General features: G+C 36.1%; 1 protein-coding gene across 1 annotated transcript in view; it reads right to left on the minus strand.

The window, feature by feature from the left end:
• Positions 1–10,794: 10,794 nt before the first annotated feature.
• The window catches only part of zcchc7 (zinc finger, CCHC domain containing 7), a 50,640-nt gene continuing 46,548 nt past the window's right edge, over positions 10,795–14,886 (minus strand). Inside the window, exons 6-8 of the mRNA XM_059553937.1 lie at positions 12,506–12,601; positions 11,796–11,913; positions 10,795–11,708 (exon numbers count right to left, since the gene is read on the minus strand). Coding sequence (XP_059409920.1) covers positions 11,149–11,708; positions 11,796–11,913; positions 12,506–12,601 — 774 coding nt within the window. The 3' untranslated portion in view covers positions 10,795–11,148. The remainder of the gene's footprint in view (positions 11,709–11,795; positions 11,914–12,505; positions 12,602–14,886) is intronic.

Genomic DNA, 14,886 nt, shown 5'->3' on the forward strand with positions numbered 1-14,886 from the left:
CTCTCTCTCTCACCCCCAGACAGCGAGTCATATACACACTGGCACACATCTCCCTCCTCTCCTCTCTCTCCTTTTTTCACTTTCTCTTTTCTCTTTCCACTCACCCCATTTTTTGTTCTTTCATAAGCAGCAAGAATTCCTTCCAAGAAATCTCTCTGTGAGAGAAGCTGTAAAATGCTTAGAATTACAATCACTTTCTGATGGACAGACACAGTCTCTCTATCTTTCTTTTTAGTACTCAGAGAGGCTTACTCAGACCTAACCAGAACTAAATCAGAGAATTAGAGCAAAAAAACTCTCTCTCCCACTAAAACTCACTTGAACAGAAAAACAAAAATGTAAAACAGGCCCATTCTGTGTTGCAGTCCCCAGGCTTCTCTTTGCATACTTGAGTGTGTCTTGTGGTGTGTAATTTTGTAGTAATGAGGGTGTATGTCACTTGTGTCCAGATGGTGTGTGTGTGTTCCTCTATGACCTGCACACCTTCTGGAGGTCACATGATCTTTACCTCGTCAAGCAGTAGAGGAAAGAAGAATAACAAGTCATTAGACCCGAAGCAAACATTCAGAACTCCTGTGCTGAATCATTTGGTCAATTTTGTTCACAGAAAATATTTTCACGGACATAAACTGCTGGAGCCCGGACAGATATGCGAAGGAATGTTCCTTGTGGCAGTGGTTTTGTGTGTATCTTTATTCCAGGTCAATAACACAAGCGCCTTTCAGCTTTTCTTCATTGCAAACACATTCAAACCGATACTTTTAGCATTCAAACCAAGAGCATCACTTTAGCTCTGCAAACAAAGACTTTAAACTCTATTCACCTGTTTTCACAAATGTTCCAATTTATTCAATGTTACGGCTTAAATCCTTACAAAGATGCTCTCATGCTGCACAGATTAACCATGCATTTATTTAGGGGACTCAAGCACTCAATATAATTCACTCAAGATGTTAAAACACACATGAAAAATTGTTCGCATGAAAATCTGATTGCAGAATGAATAAGTAGGGACACAGGTGACAGTTGTTTCAAATGAAATCTTTTTGTATTTTTATTATAAAATAGCATGAAACCTGGTCCAAATTTGAGCCGCTTCACGATTGAGACTATCACTCAAACTTAACCTGCGTAAACCAGGATGAATGCGAAAGTTTAGGTCATGGGGATTTTACTTTTTCTCAGTGATTTCTTACAGTTTGTCATATACTTTTAAAAAGAACACAACAGAAATAATGTAAACTTAAAGAATATACTTTAGTGTAAAAGCAATACAATGTTTTGGAATACCTAAATGCATGTTCCTTGCAATTATATGAAAATTTAGTGTATATTACATGCATATAAAACATTTTAATCACTTAAGTAGAACTTAAGTACATCTTTATAATTACTTATAGTGTCTTTTAAATATGGTTTATATATATTTTTTACCTTGAAATATTAAGTTTGCAAACAATGGTGAGCCCAACAGTGGTCCAGTATTGCACAAAACAATGAAATCTCCATAACACAACACAATTTAGTTGTGTTGTGGCTTGTTTCTGTTGCAGCTTGTTTCAGTTGTGTTAATTTGTTGTGTTGTGGCTTGTTTCCATTGTGTTGTGGCTTGTTTCTCTTGCAGCTTGTTTCAGTTGTGTTGTGCTAATTTTGCTGTGATGATGCTAGACATGTGCTCGGTAATGCGATATATCATGGTAATGAATATGCATGATATCGTGGGCACTTTTAAATACCGTGAATAATTATACATTACAAATTATTCCGAATTTGGGAAGCATTTTAAGAATACTTTTCCCATCAACTGTTCAAACACTGCACAACACCACTGTATGCTGCTTGAAAGACACCTGTGCATTCTGATGTAAACAAGCATGCATGAGAAGCACATAAGGCGTGAGAGACACCTGAATGAAATAACATTCACTCTCTGACAGCAGATGGCGCTAAAATGCATAAAATGCAGCAATTATTCTGGAAACCACATAAATAAAGCAGCTGCTACTTTCTAAAACGTAAATAGATTAAAATCGAAAGTTGCAACTGTGTTATTTAATGAGCTAACATGAACTAATGACAGGCTCTAAAAACTGCTAGGGCAGAGCATATCCACAAACTCATTGAAAATAACCAAAACAATCCAAGGTTTTTATTTAGCACAGTGGCTAAATTAACAAATTACCAGACGCCACCTGATTCAAATATTCCACCAACGTTAAATAGTAATGACTTTATGAATTTCTTCACTGATAAAATAGATAACATTAGAAATACAATAGCGAATGTAGATTCTACAGCGTCTAACACTTCAGTTTCATCCATCGCACCCAAAGATAAACTGCAGTGCTTTACAAATATAGGACAGGAAGAGCTAAATAAACTTATCACTGTATCTAAACCAACAACATGTTTATTAGATCCTGTACCCACTAAATTACTAAAAGAGCTGTTACCTGTAGCCGAAGAACCGCTTCTCAATATCATTAACTCGTCGTTATCTTTAGGTCACGTCCCAAAACCATTCAAGCTGGCGGTTATCAAGCCTCTTATTAAGAAACCAAAACTAGATCCTAGTGTACTGGCAAATTATAGGCCTATTTCAAATCTTCCATTTATGTCTAAAATTTTAGAAAAAGTTGTGTCTGCTCAATTGAGCACCTTCCTGCATAAAAATGATCTGTATGAAGAATTTCAGTCAGGTTTTAGGCCCCACCATAGCACAGAAACTGCACTTGTTAAAATTACAAATGACCTGCTTCTTGCGTCAGATCAAGGCTGCATCTCATTTCTAGTCTTACTTGATCTTAGTGCTGCGTTCGACACCATAGATCATGACATACTCATAGATCGATTACAAAACTATACAGGTATTCAAGGGCAGGCTCTAAGATGGTTTAGATCCTACCTGTCCGATCGCTAACATTTTGTTTACTTAAATGGAGAGTCATCTCATTTATCATCAGTAAAATATGGAGTGCCACAAGGATCCGTCCTAGGTCCCCTTCTATTTTCAATATACATGTTGCCCCTTGGTAATATTATTAGAAAATACGGAATAAGCTTCCACTGTTATGCTGATGATACTCAGCTATATATTTCAACGAGACCAGATGAAACTTCCCAATTATCTAAGCTAACAGAGTGTGTTAAAAATGTAAAAGATTGGATGACAAATAATTTTCTCCAATTAAATTCGGATAAGACAGAGATATTAATTATTGGACCAAAAAACACCACACAGAATCTTGTAGATTACAATCTGCAACTAGACGGATGTACTGTTACTTCCTCTACAGTCAGAAATCTGGGTGTTATATTAGACAGCAATTTGTCTTTTGAAAATCATATTTCCAATGTTACAAAAACTGCATTCTTCCATCTTAGAAACATTGCCAAGCTACGAAACATGTTATCTGTTTCTGATGCAGAAAAGCTAGTTCATGCATTCATGACCTCTAGACTGGACTATTGTAATGCACTTCTAGGTGGTTGTCCTGCTTCGTCAATAAACAAGCTACAGGTAGTCCAAAATGCAGCAGCTAGAGTCCTTACCAGGTCAAGAAAATATGATCATATTACCCCAATTTTACAGTCTCTGCACTGGCTACCTATTAAGTTCCGTATCTGTTACAAATTATCATTACTTACCTATAAGGCCCTAAATGGTTTAGCTCCTGCGTACCTAACTAGCCTTCTACCACGCTACAACCCATCACGCACCCTAAGGTCACAAAACGCTGGACTTTTGGTAGTTCCTAGGATAGCAAAGTCCACTAAAGGAGGTAGAGCTTTTTCACATTTGGCTCCCAAACTCTGGAATAGCCTTCCTGATAATGTTCGGGGTTCAGACACACTCTCTCTGTTTAAATCTAGATTAAAAACGCATCTCTTTCGCCAAGCATTCGAATAATGTATCTCTTAAATTGTGAGTGTAGTTGCATCTGCATTTTTATTCTTTAGCTTGGGTTAAACTAATTTTACTTTGTTGGATCAGCAGCTATGCTAATGATGTCTCTATCTTGTTTCTATGTTTTGCCACGGGATTTACATCCCGTGGTAACTAGGATTTACACAAGCTCCAGTCTGGATCCAGAACACCTGAGAAGAGATGATGCTGACCCTCAGAGGACCCCAGATGATCCTAACCTTGAATCAACAAACAGAACTAACAATTATTGCTACATGTGTGACTGCATCATATAATTACTATTAATTAATAATATTGATAGTTCATCATCTAGCTGACTACGTCTTGTATTATTATTATTATTTTTATTTTTATAAAATCCTGTCAAACGTGCACAAACTACTAGCTACTACTAAATATTGTAGAAACATAATTTTCTGTAAAGTTGCTTTGTAACGATTTGTATTGTAAAAAGCGCTATACAAATAAACTTGAATTGAATTGAATTGAACTAAGACTTGTATATTTCAACAAAGATTAATAACTTCTGTAGCAAATGAATGTTAATAATAATAATCATTTAATGCAAGGTTAACTAATGAGGTCTTATTGTAAAGTGATACCTGTTGGTCTTTATAGTTCTTTTGCACTTAAATCTGTGTAAAACGTTTTGTATTGCTTTACTGTATTTAAATATTCAGTTATTTTTATTATAAGAAAAAGTTATTAAACCTTTTATACTGTTTTATGGCCACTTTTTTAAAATGAAATTTCAATATCATGATAATACAGTATACCGCAATAAAGCATTAGCAATTAATCGCAACATGAAAATTTGATATGCCCCCCCCCCCCAAAAAAAACAAACCACGCTAAATGCTTTTTTGGCAGAAACAATTGAACATGTACAGCTATTCACTGTAATTACAATATTAGATTGAAATATAGGGGACTCCACATTTACAATTATAATCAAGTAGCCAAATTAAAGGCAGGGTATATGATTTTAGAAAGAATAGCGACAGCAAGTTAGCTTTGAAAGCAAGATCCCCACCTTCCCTGCGTAATCACTCTACAAAGCCATGCCTCCTCCAAAACACATGAACGCGCTCAGGCAGACCGCAGACTAACCTGCGATACAATGAGAGACGGCGTTAGTGGAGAATTGAATGCAATGCTGTCAGATTACCTCATGTATCATTCACCACTGAAAAAAACAAAGGACAAAGTGCATAATACATTCTTGCTGATGATTTGTCATGTCTGCGCCGATAGGGTGCGTAGACTCCGAAGCATGCAGATATGTATTTGACAGACAGTCATGACAGCCTATTGTAATATTCGGACCGAACATTTTGATTGGACGAACATTTTATGCTTTCCACTGACAATATAAATACATATAAATAAATTTAGACCACTTAACTTAGTGATTGCTATCGGGATATGAAGAGACTTTCAACCAGCATAACAAAACATTTTTTAGAACAAAATCACCTACACTGCCTTTAACATGTACTTTACTATAGTCAACACATCAAAATAAGTGTACATCTTTAAAGCATGCCAAAAAGTTAAACTTAATGATTTCAAATCTACTTTAAAGTAAAACATTCAGTTTGACATTAATATAAAGTGCACTTTTAAAAAAGTGTTTTAAGAAACATGAAGTGTACTCTAGTTGCCTTTTATTGTATTAATATTCTATTATCTGTGAGTATAGCTGCACATTAAATACAATTAAGTGCACTTCTTTATTAGAAGGGAAATGTGGATTAATCTCTGTATTTGTTGGGTTTTATGTTCCCTAGACCATTTCGAGGTCATAACTGTCATCTCAAGCCAAGTTTGGTTGGGATGGAAGATAATCTGATATAGAGTTACAGTAAGACTTTGAGTCAGTCACAAAAGTTTGAAGTTTGTATAAAAGAAAGTGAAGGAGAGTGGATTAAATCCTTAGATGTGATTTAAGACCAAATATAATTTGTCTAAAGTGCACATCATCATTGTGAGCACTATTAAGTTAAAAAAACGTATTTTACTGGCAGTGAAATTAATTCAGTCCTATTGTTATTCAATCTACTTAGACCGAGTGACCACCACTGACATTATTTGTTGTGTCTTGCAATGTGAGCAACTCTCTGAAAATGAATTTTTGCTTGGAAACTAAAGTATGAAGCACTGGTCGAGGAGGAAGAAGGGGTATAGCGGGATTTTTCTCTGATTTACACGAATAAAATGGACACATTCCCAATCCACACACTGTCGACTACACACCTGTTGCAGAGCAGTGATTTAGATGACATGTATCTGTTCATGAGTATGTGTGCGGATAGTGTGGTACATGGTCACTAGTCATTTTTGCTTATCCGTCTGGATGGTAAATAGACAAAAATCTATTCCGTGACTGCTTGGAGGAAATTTCTGAGTCACGTTAAATGCAGACAAGGCCCTGACAGTCTTCGTAAACAGTTTTCAAGACAGAAACAGATAGCTAGAAACTCGATAGGGACTCATTCAGAAGTATGGGGATTTGGAGAGGAATGTCAGTATTAAGCATACTTAATAACAGCTCTGAGCCCTGCATTCTGCGTGCCCACTGTGGATTATTATGGACAGTAAATAATATAATAGCGATGGATGTCTCCCAAGTGCACTAAATCAAACAACCCAAAATCTTTTTGCTAAAGTACTAAAGGTGCAAAGACACTGGTGAGAGGATGCAATTGCAAAATACAAATACAGCATTGTCAAAAAAGATCACAGCCTGTGTTATGACATTAGCAGTGGGACACCACAGTTCATAAAACTTTTTAGATTAAAATGAACTGTAGAGTAAAAATGTATGTGCAAATATCTTCAATAAGACCATGAACAGACAGACGAGACTGATGTTATCACGCTAGCTTGAGGGCAAGTTTACTCTACACAAGCACTAATATCTAAATGATAAAATACTTGAGAGTGGAGCATAAATAGAAACAAAATGCTGTATAGCACTGGTAAACTTTCCATGATATATCCAGGCCTGGTAATCAAAATTGAAATAGATTATTTTCAGGTTTTCCATGGCCGTGGGAACCCTGTAACTCCTGTCTCTCTCCCACTGTACAAACATTCATACTTCCCTATGCAAAATGCAGTATAAAATAGTAGAAGGATGTTGGAATATACATCATTTGTGATACAGTAGGAAAAATATCTGGAAAACAAGATTTGTAAAGCAATTGTTCACCTAAAAATAACATTTTTATGAAGATTTACTCACCCTTTGACCATCCAAGATGTATAGTAGATGAGTTTGTTTCTTCATCTAAACAAATTTCTAATAAATTTAGCATTACATTACTTGCTCACCGATGGTTCCTCTGCAGTAAATGGGTGCCATCAGAACAAGAGTTCAAACAGCTGATAAGAACATCACAGTAATCCACATGACTCCAGCCCATCAATTAACATCTTGCAAAGCAAGAAGCTGCAATTTTCGAATAAACAAATTCATCAAGACAATTTTAACTTCAAACCGTTGCTTTGTGTGAGCTCTCATTTGCACCCATTCACTGCAGAGGATCCTTTGGTGAAGTGATGTAATACATTGTTTGTTCATCAGAACAGATAAAAACAAAATCTACTTCTTAGATGGCATGAGGCTAAGCACATTTTCAGAAAATTTTCATTTTTGAGTTAACTATTCCTTTAAATGTAAATTGTTTCTAGTGGTTCAATAACATCAGAGAAAATGATATTTTGTGGTCATTAGTACATCATAGGTCAAAGAACTTGTGCAGACACAAGCGGACAATAAAAGAATCCCAACCAATACAACTTCATGCTGTGCAGATCACTAAAAGTCTTAGTTCACTTGGGTGCATTAAAAACCCGGGCCTTATTTTTGTGCATTTCTTTACTAGGCAGTGACAACATAAAATTTTGACATGACCAAAGTGATTTAAGACTGATGCAATAAAGGCTTCATACTACCAGCATTTCTTCCATTTCAAGGATGCTGAAAATGAATCAGTTCAATTTATTCCACTTTTATTTCTCACTCGAGATAACTGAGCAACAAACACATATAACGTTCTATAAAACAGAAGAATTTATCCTCATCCCAGCCATCAGGATATCATCAGCATATTATATTAATTATGTTACATTATAATATATCATGAAAGTACAAGATTTTGGGAAAATAAATAATTTATTGTATAATGAATTTATTATATCATTTTGCCGAAACGTTGGTAACTAATAAACAATGTGCAGTGTGCAGATATTATTATTATTTTTTTACTTGCACCACAAAAAGGTGTGTTTGTTTACTTTATTGTATGACTTGATTACCTGTCAGATGTTTTGAAGGGACTATGTAAATAACAGTGTCAAGGGCCATAAAAGGTGTGAAAAGTCGTTGTCAGAATACTCCCATCTGCCATCAGATGTGTAATCTGGGTTATTTGAAGCAGCGGGAACACTTTTTGTAAGCAAAGAAAACAAAAATAAAGAGTTTATTCAATAATTCCTTTGTCAACGGTCTCTGTGTCACTCCATATCAAGATGCTGCGAGTGCTCTTCTGTGTCCTCTGCGCCACAAGAATGCCTTTTATGGACCTTGACACTGTTATTTACTTGGCAGTCTATGGGACAGTCTCAAGCCTCCAGGTTTTCATCAACAATATCTTAAATGTTGCTCCGAAGATTGGAACAACATGGGGGTAACTGATTAACGACAACATTTTCATTTTAGGGTGGAGTATCACTTTAACAATTTTTTTTTGTCTTTGGAAATTGAAATAAAATAAGATATTAGATGATAAATTATATGCTAAAATGACTAAAATGAAAATAAAATATATTAATTTAAAAATCTTAAAAAAAAGGCAACAAAATGACAAATTACTAAAAAAAAAAAAAAAAAAAAAAAAATTTTTTAAGGATTTATATAATAATACATCATTACTAAACAACACTGCTATTGAAATGTTTGGGGATGTAAAATTACATTTTCAGTTCAAACCAAAATTTGTTTAAAAAAAAAAAATCACTCCTCCTCTGTAATGGTTTCCATAAACTTGGCCATGCTAAGCTCTGAAAGACATTTTCTGGCAAGCAATCAGCACATATGCAGGGACCATAAAAAGCACCATAAAAACCTCTGAACATCTATTGTAACCACAAACTCTTCCCATTTTTCATTATTTTATTACTTTCATGGGTTTAAAGCTATATCCATAGATATATTTACATGTTTTTTTAGCCTGTGCCTATTTATATATAGATTTTATTAAGCCCTAGCTGGGCTGTACTGAGAACTGGACTAATAAAAAAGACATGTCACATACAGAAATGGACCACAGTGGTGGAGGCGAGATTCAGAGCTGCAGGCAAATTTAGTTTTAAGAGGAAACTAGAAAGAGCCTGACCTAAAACAGATTTTACAGGCAAATACTGTCCTTGAAAGTGAAATGGTGATGAGTATGGTTCATTAATTACACTTAAGAGGAAGACGGTGAATGTTCTGAGCACTGCATGTTGAGTCAAAGTGCTGGGAATATGTTGTGGCCAACTATACCAGTAAAAAGCCTGATTAATCACTTCTAAGGAATTAGTCAGAGTAAATCAGTGCGAGTGATCGTGTGTGACTCAGTGATTGCATGTTCCTTCCCTCACATCGTACTGAATCTCTCTTACACATCTCAGCCAAGCCCTGGGGGACCCTTGAGTTTACATACTGTCTGCAAATCTTGAGAGGGAAAAAAAATCGGATTTTTCTTTCTGCATGTGGGCTGGACTGCCATGTTTGGTGTTGGATTTATATTTGGCTTAAGAAATCATCTTTTTTACTGTTGAAAAAAACGTTTCAGGCAATAAAAGCCTGATGGCACACACTTTTACATAAATGTCCACACATACACACACACACACACACACACACACAGAGAGAGAGAGAGAGAGAGAGAGAGAGAGAGAGAGAGAGAGAGAGTGAGAGATGGCTCTGCAGAGCATAACAACATTACACGCACTCACAGAACAAATGAACAAATCTGAACTCTTTTAGAGCTCAAATATTGTTCTTAGCAAAAACACAACCCATGAAAGCAAAAAGAGAAATTGTATGGAATAAAGAGAAGGAACGTGGGATCTTAAAAAGTGAAAAATAGGGAAACCAAGGAAATGGCAACAGTTTAACCACTTAACCAGCTGTTTGCTGTCTGTCATTACTTTAAAGCTGAACAGCCCTAAACACAACACCTGGAGCTCAAGAAGATAATCACAGGAAAGAGGAGAAAGGTGGAGCACATATTTTTGTCTGAAAGTGAGATTTTAGTTGAACGGACAGCTTTTTAATAGAGATGAAATCAAGGGCATGGTTGCGAGTTCAATAATAAAAAAAAAGAAACTCATATTATCTTAATATCTATTTTGACAGAAAATCAGTTTTAAAAAAAGCCAAAGCAGCATCTCCGAGCAAAAGCCTGTAGTGGAGCTTCATTTCTGAATGAATCAGTGATGCAAATGATTGAATGACTCTCTCATATGAAGTATATTTCCTGTCTGGAAAACATAAAGAGACAAGCACAGAATTCCTGTAATTATTATTATTTTTTTTTAAACAAAATTGCAAACATCATACTTTTTAAACTGGTTTCCACTCCCACATCTGCCATTGGTTGGCCAAACTGATAGCCCCGCCCCCAAAGTCATGCCATTAAAATAAACAGAGCAATCCTGTTATGGTGCCACAAAGACAAAAAGTTCATGCTTTTTAGAAATGCATCCTATGAGTTTTCATGGAATATAAAGCTTGGATTTGACATTATTTTACCTTAAAATAAAGTTGAATATTCCTGAAAAAAAATTGAATACAAAAGATCTCAAACACGATATCAATACAAACAGACTTTAATTTAATCACAATGTTACAGAAGTCAGCATTTACATAAAATTTAAAACTCTATACATTTGTCAAGTACAAGCAGGACAACTGCTTTTAAAATACACAAATTTGATTAACATTAAATCTTTCCCAAAATTATGCTCTTTTTAATGTCAATCATTACATAGTGCAGCCTGTATTTGGGTGAGATTGTCTGATTTGCATCAAATTTTTCTTCCAAGCTACCTAAAATGCCGTAATACTATATACAAAGCCAGGTAGACAGGAAGAAGATGGACCAAAAGGAATCATCTGAATCACTTTAACGTCCCATTCACACAATTTGCCTTTTTTAAATATATCTTCATACCTTTCTTTGCTTAATCAGAAAAAGGTTTTCATCGGAAGGATACATGGAAGAATCTTTTGCAGCTTTTCGTTCTCTCTTTTGCCATTTCCTCTCCTTCTTTTTCGATATTTTGTCCTTTTTACTGTTCTTTTCCATTCCAAAGGGCTTATTCGGCTTCACATTGGCTTTCCGAGGTGATGAAACATCTCTCGTCTTACGAGGGCTCTTGTTGTAACCTCTAGGAAAGTCTGCATCTTCATCTAAAACAATATCTTTAGATTGAGTTTTCTTTTTCTTGTTTTTGGCTTTATTCTGGCTTCGCTCTTGTGGTTTAAACTTGCTCTTAGGGGTGTGTCTGCCGTGGCTCCATGACGTTTCGGAGTTCTGCTTGACATTGAAGTTTGTGTGTTTGGGTGTGTGTGCGATGCGTCTCTTCGGCGTGTGCTGGTTGTTGGTGTGTGTGTTGTATGGGTATGGAGACTGTTTGTGGCTGGTTTTTTGTTTCTTCCTGGGCGGTTGGGGGGTGTATGTAATGACAGCTCTGTCAGGTGAAATCAATCCGGCTTGCTCGAGTTCTGAAAGAGACACGCGTCATTAAATCTTTAGGTTTCAAGTATGATCGGCTCTTATCAATTCAACTTGTCAGAAACAGTCTAGCAAACCTCTGGCCTGCTTTTGAACTCGAATTTCCCGGTAATAGGTGTCATTCATTGTGTCGTAACGGGAAATAAACGGCAGGGTGGGATATGTCCAGTTATACATTCTCTTCTCGGTGCATTCCTACAGAAAATACACACTTTAACCTCTCAAATCATGGACATCTGCGAAGGCACACCTGTCTTTCACAATCTCTCTTATACCCACCAAGGCTGCATATATGTGATCCAAAATACATTAAAAACAGTAATATTCTGAAAAGTTATTAACTATTTTCCATTTTAATGCTTATATTTAAATTTTAATAAGTTCCTGTAAGGATTCCTCCAGTTCAATATTTCAGAAATCATTCTAATATGCTGAATATGGATGTACTGCTTAATATTTTTGTTAATTCATTATTCCTTGATGAATATAACTATACAAAGATATGTATAATATATATATTTTTTAATCCCAACCTTCTGAATGGTAGTCTATATAGCTGTGTTTCATTAAGCATGTTGTGTATGTTTCAGAGTTAAAACATTTTGTGCAATTTGTTTCCAGTATGACAAATAAAGCCGTTTGTAGTGACAAACAGCAACATAGAGATCAATGAGGGATTTTAGTGTGTGTGTGTGTGTGTGTGTGTGTGTGAAAATGTGGTATTTTAAATATGTTTCTGTGGAAAGCAAGCTGCTGTGTGACACTTGGACGAGGCTGATCCACTTACATGGCCGAAGTGTCCTTTCTTAGAGCAGTTATAACAGTAGGCAGGTTTCCTGGAGGCCTCTGGATCACTGGCTTTACAGATGCGTCCCTTAGTGGTCTACAAAGAAACAAAAAGGCATGGATTTAGAAAGGAGACTGATAAAAAAACACTTCTACACTACTAACATCGCAAAGTCTGACTGCCTCCTTTAAGAAAAAAAATGCAGCAATATAAAATCTTATATTTAAAAAAAAAAAAAAAGACAAATAGTGAACCAGTTCCTTCGTTAACAATATTTTAAGGCCCCCTAGCCCTATTTATGTTTTGAAAACTTATTTTAATCTACAGGTTTGCTGGATTTCCTTAAATAATAATAATAATAAAAGGATTTTAATTTTCAGGATTACAGACATTTTAGGAGCTGAATGTTCGGAATGTTTAGGAGCTGAAAACGATCACACTTTGAATAGGTTTTACCTTTATATCCTTGTATATGTTCTTTAAAGGAAAAAGGGGATGGATTTAAAAAGATTGTTAATTTAAATCATCTTGAAGCCCTCTTGAAAGATTTAGGAGCCCTAGTGGGCCCTGGCCCCCCAGCTGAGAACCAATAGTTCAAAGGGGTAATTGTCCTAAAAATGTCCATTGTGTCGTTATTTACAGTCAAACCAAAATTTATTCAGACACCTTTAACATTTCTCACATTATAACAGATTATTCACTATAGTGTAGAAAAATGGTCATAAAATATAACAAAAACTCAAAGTTAGAAAGGTAATGAATAAGGTTGAATAGCTGTCAGCTGTTAAACTTAAGTACATAATTAGATAATAACCAATTACCAAACACTGCTTAATTTTGTTCAGTCTGTTGTGTAAAAATGTTTGCATTAGCAATTAAAGAAAAAAATTTTCTTTAAAAAACTGCAAAACATGGTCAGGTCAAAGTGTCTAAATAATTTTGGTGCCAAATTTTGTCTACTGTATGAAGAATTTTTGCTATAATATGTCACAGTTTACTTTATTTTACTATCCTCACTTACATGAATGAGCTATAGTGTCCTGAACCCATTAGTAAAAAAGATATAAAAATGATAGTGGCATCTGAATCATTTTTGGTTTGATTATACTCTCACTTCAGCATTGCATAACCATACCCAAGTTTTTATCTTCTGTGGACCACAAAAAGGAGAATTATAACAGAATGTTGCTCTTTTTCCACAATGGACTATTATCATACATTTTTAATGTGCATTTGTCCCATTTTTTGACAGTCCAAAAAAAGCTTCGACATTCTACTAAACATCTTGTAGCAAGCTTTTTTGTAGCAGAAGCTTCTACTGTGTGACAAGTGAAAGCAGTAAGGTCAAGAATCCTGCAATTAGGGTGACACGAATCCGGATGCAACCAGTACCAGAACACACTCTAAACACACACAAAAATACAACTGCACACATGTCAAGTGTGTAAAAGCACCTTGGTCCCTCAGCTATGCCCTTTGTATGCATGTATGTCAGCCGACTACCTGTGTTATATTCCTCGACTTCGCTCAATTCCTTTCACTCTGTTCTGTTATTATATGTTCTGTTATATATAAACCTCACTTACATTTCCCATCTCGCTAGTGAATGATGACCCCCATTCACACTTTCGTTCTCCCATCATCCACTCAGTCTCCTCCTCCCACTCTTTCTTACAGACATTCATATAATCTGTATATTTTTCTTTTCTTTGAGGTGATATAAGGGAGTGATTACCGAGGGTATCAATAAATCCCAGTAATGCGCTGGTGATAAGGCTGCCATTGGAGTGTGTGTATGTATGTGTGTGTCTCTCCATCTGGTCCCGGGGAGCCCAAAGGCGTTTCACGCTCCATCGCCCTCCGTAAATACAGCACGATAAAGAGGGTAAGCCGACTGGTGCGAGCGTGTTTGAGTGCGAGTGTGTGCGTGGCCAGAAACTACACACATATTGTCTTTTAATGTGTCCTCAAGGGGGCGTCCAGACATACACACACTCATATACATGCGTTTTCAATAAGCCACCACGTCATATTTTAAACATATCTTCCTCCGTTCCACACACTCTCTCTCTTTCTTTCTGTCCGTTTTCCGCTTGAGTGGTTAAAGGGTGGAGGGGTGAATGCTATTAGAAGCGTTGGTCATTATCAGCTCAGCGCTGGAGACTGCTCCATCTCCATCACAAAGACACCACCGGTTACCCCCCAGACACCCACCCTTCTCTCTCTCCGTCGCTCACTCATTCTTTCTAGCCCCCCAAACTCAATGCAAGGTTTGCCATCCACTGTTGTTTATTAGTGCTACTTGCTAATCAAGTTAATACAGAGGTTACTGATTTGAACAAATGTATTGAACTTCCAAATCATTCAGCTTGTTGAGGAGA

This window comes from Carassius carassius, chromosome 7 (genome assembly GCF_963082965.1).
Source record: "Carassius carassius chromosome 7, fCarCar2.1, whole genome shotgun sequence".
NCBI classification, from domain to species: Eukaryota; Metazoa; Chordata; class Actinopteri; order Cypriniformes; family Cyprinidae; genus Carassius; species Carassius carassius.